Source organism: Terrapene carolina, unplaced genomic scaffold (assembly GCF_002925995.2).
Source record: "Terrapene carolina triunguis isolate 2854851 unplaced genomic scaffold, T_m_triunguis-2.0 Scaffold95, whole genome shotgun sequence".
NCBI classification, from domain to species: domain Eukaryota; kingdom Metazoa; phylum Chordata; order Testudines; family Emydidae; genus Terrapene; species Terrapene triunguis.
The window spans coordinates 19,375,569-19,377,943 of NW_020664446.1; the positions used below are offsets into that span (position 1 = coordinate 19,375,569).

At 57.3% G+C, this 2,375-nt stretch overlaps 1 protein-coding gene across 1 annotated transcript; it reads left to right on the forward strand.

The window, feature by feature from the left end:
• Positions 1 to 609: 609 nt before the first annotated feature.
• Positions 610 to 1,896, forward strand: HMX3 (H6 family homeobox 3). The gene is made up of 2 exons (XM_024206054.1): positions 610 to 934; positions 1,289 to 1,896. Exons 1-2 carry the CDS (start codon positions 610 to 612, stop codon positions 1,894 to 1,896), a joined length of 933 nt encoding a protein of 310 aa, XP_024061822.1.
• The last annotated feature ends 479 nt before the right edge of the window (positions 1,897 to 2,375 follow it).

Consider the following 2,375-nt stretch of genomic DNA (forward strand, 5'->3'; position numbering starts at 1 on the left):
GAGCAGTGAGATCTGTGTCATTTGCCTCCTGCACGTCTAGTGGTGCTTTAGCAGAGCCAATATCCTTTTGTGCTAATAGCCCTGTCCTCATTTGCTGCCTAATTGGACTATATAAAGCCAATAACAGGCGAGCTCTTATAGCCTGAAGCCAAAGCACCACGTCTAAAGGGGGGCTGGGGGGAGGCTGCCATCGCTGCTGCTGCTCCTGCTGCATGGGGCTGGGGCTGCGTGGAGCCCTCTCCTTTGGCTGCTGCCTAATCCCATTTGCCATTGTGCGTGCCCAATCGCCGTATACGCCCTGCATTTAACTTGGATGACATTTTGATTTCATCATTAGCATCAGGCGCCAGATTGACGCAGCAGCAGCAGCCGGGCTCTGGTCCTCCTCCCCGCAGCAGCCCTCGGTCCCGGGCTCTGTGGGTCTGAGTGTCCCGCGGCTGAGCAGCCCCCCTATGCACGGAGGCGCTGCCTCCTGTCCTCGCCCAGCCGCCCGCCCCACCCCCGCCCGGATTGGGTGCCCAGCGCCTGGGCGGCTGCCGCTGCCGCTCGAGTATAGTTAGGTGGTTTATGGTCTGAGCCGCCGCTGCCCTGCCAGGGACCGGGAGGAGGATGCCTGAGACCGGACAGGAGACCCCCAGCAGCCAGCCGCCGCCGCAACCCAAGGAGTCGCCTTTTTCCATCAAGAACCTGCTCAACGGCGACCACCACAAGGCGCCTCCCAAGCAGCCCCGAGCGCTCTTCGCCCCGGCCACCAAGGGGGCTCTGGATGGAGCCGGCTTTGCCCTCTCCCAGGTGGGCGATCTCGCCTTCCCCCGCTTTGAGATCCCGGCTCAGAGGTTTGCCCTGCAAGCGCACTACTTAGAGCGGTCCCCAGCCTCCTGGTGGTACCCGTACACCTTGACCGCCGCGGGAGGCCATCTGCCCAGGCCAGAAGGTACTGAGTGAATCTGTGTGTCTGTCTGTCTGTCTCACTCCGCAGGCACAGAGCAGAGATGCCCAGCTGGGTTTCTCTTTTCCTGGGGCAGGAGCGAGGGCTCGCTCTCCCCACGCGGTTACCCCTGAGAACAGGATGATTTGGTAACTGCTTTCGCGGCATCGTTAAGTGGCCCCCAGCAGGCTCCTTTCTGGGGGGAGGTGAAGGTGCCAGTGAGGCCCCGTGGTGAGCAGGGAGCAGCAGCCCTCTCTTCCTTGCCCTTTGTTGCTCAAGTTTGGGGGGAGGCTGGTTCCTAGGGCCTGGGTGCGTTTGCGGATGGTGATAAAGGTGCGGTGTGTTTTTGGGTTTCTTTAGCTGCAGAGAAATCTCTCCTGCGAGACTCCTCCCCGGCCTCGGGCACGGACAGAGACTCCCCGGAGCCCCCGCTCAAGGCTGAGCCGGACCACAAGGAGCTGGACTCGAAAAGCCCCGAGGAGATCATTCTGGAGGAGAGCGACTCGGAGGAGGGGAAGAAGGAGGAGAACGGGGAGGACTGGAAAGCCAGGGAAGACAGCCCGGAGAAGAAGCCCTGCCGAAAGAAGAAGACCCGCACCGTCTTCTCCCGGAGCCAGGTGTTCCAGCTCGAGTCCACCTTTGACATGAAGAGGTACCTGAGCAGCTCGGAGCGGGCCGGGTTGGCAGCCTCTCTGCACCTGACAGAGACCCAGGTCAAGATCTGGTTTCAGAACAGAAGAAACAAGTGGAAAAGGCAGCTGGCCGCAGAGCTGGAGGCTGCCAATCTCAGCCACGCTGCCGCCCAGAGAATAGTGCGGGTGCCTATCCTCTACCATGAGAACTCCACCGCCGAGAACGGCACCTCGGCTGCCAACGTGCCCGTCAGCCAGCCCCTCTTAACATTCCCTCACCCCGTCTACTACTCCCACCCTGTAGTCACATCAGTACCACTCCTGCGACCCGTCTGAGAACTGACCCCATTCAGCTTTCTGGTGCGCCCGTGGGGAGGGGGTGGCTTAAAAAAAATAAATCACCAAACCTCTAGGTCAGGAGAGAGGCCCGAGGAAACGGAGCAGCTGTAAATGATCAGTAATTTTGTAAGTACTCCAATGATTTGTGCAATTCATCAAGCGAATATTTGATGCTCTTTTTTTAATGGGTGGTTGTTAGGAGAGGGGGGGGGACCCTAAAAATAAAACCAGAGTTGAAGTGGAAACTTGTAGAGAACACTAGAATTGTTACATCTTTTGTAAACGTGAACAAAATATTGCGCTGATCTTTGTGGCTTTAGTTTTATTTTTGTAAACAACAATCAATAAATGATCACGGTTTACTCCTCCATGTTTGCCAAATGCTAACGGAAAATGGAATTTCTGTTCCTTCCCTTCTTTCTCAAACTTGTTAATCCTCGTGGTTCTGTTACAACTCAAAGACTCCACCAACCGTG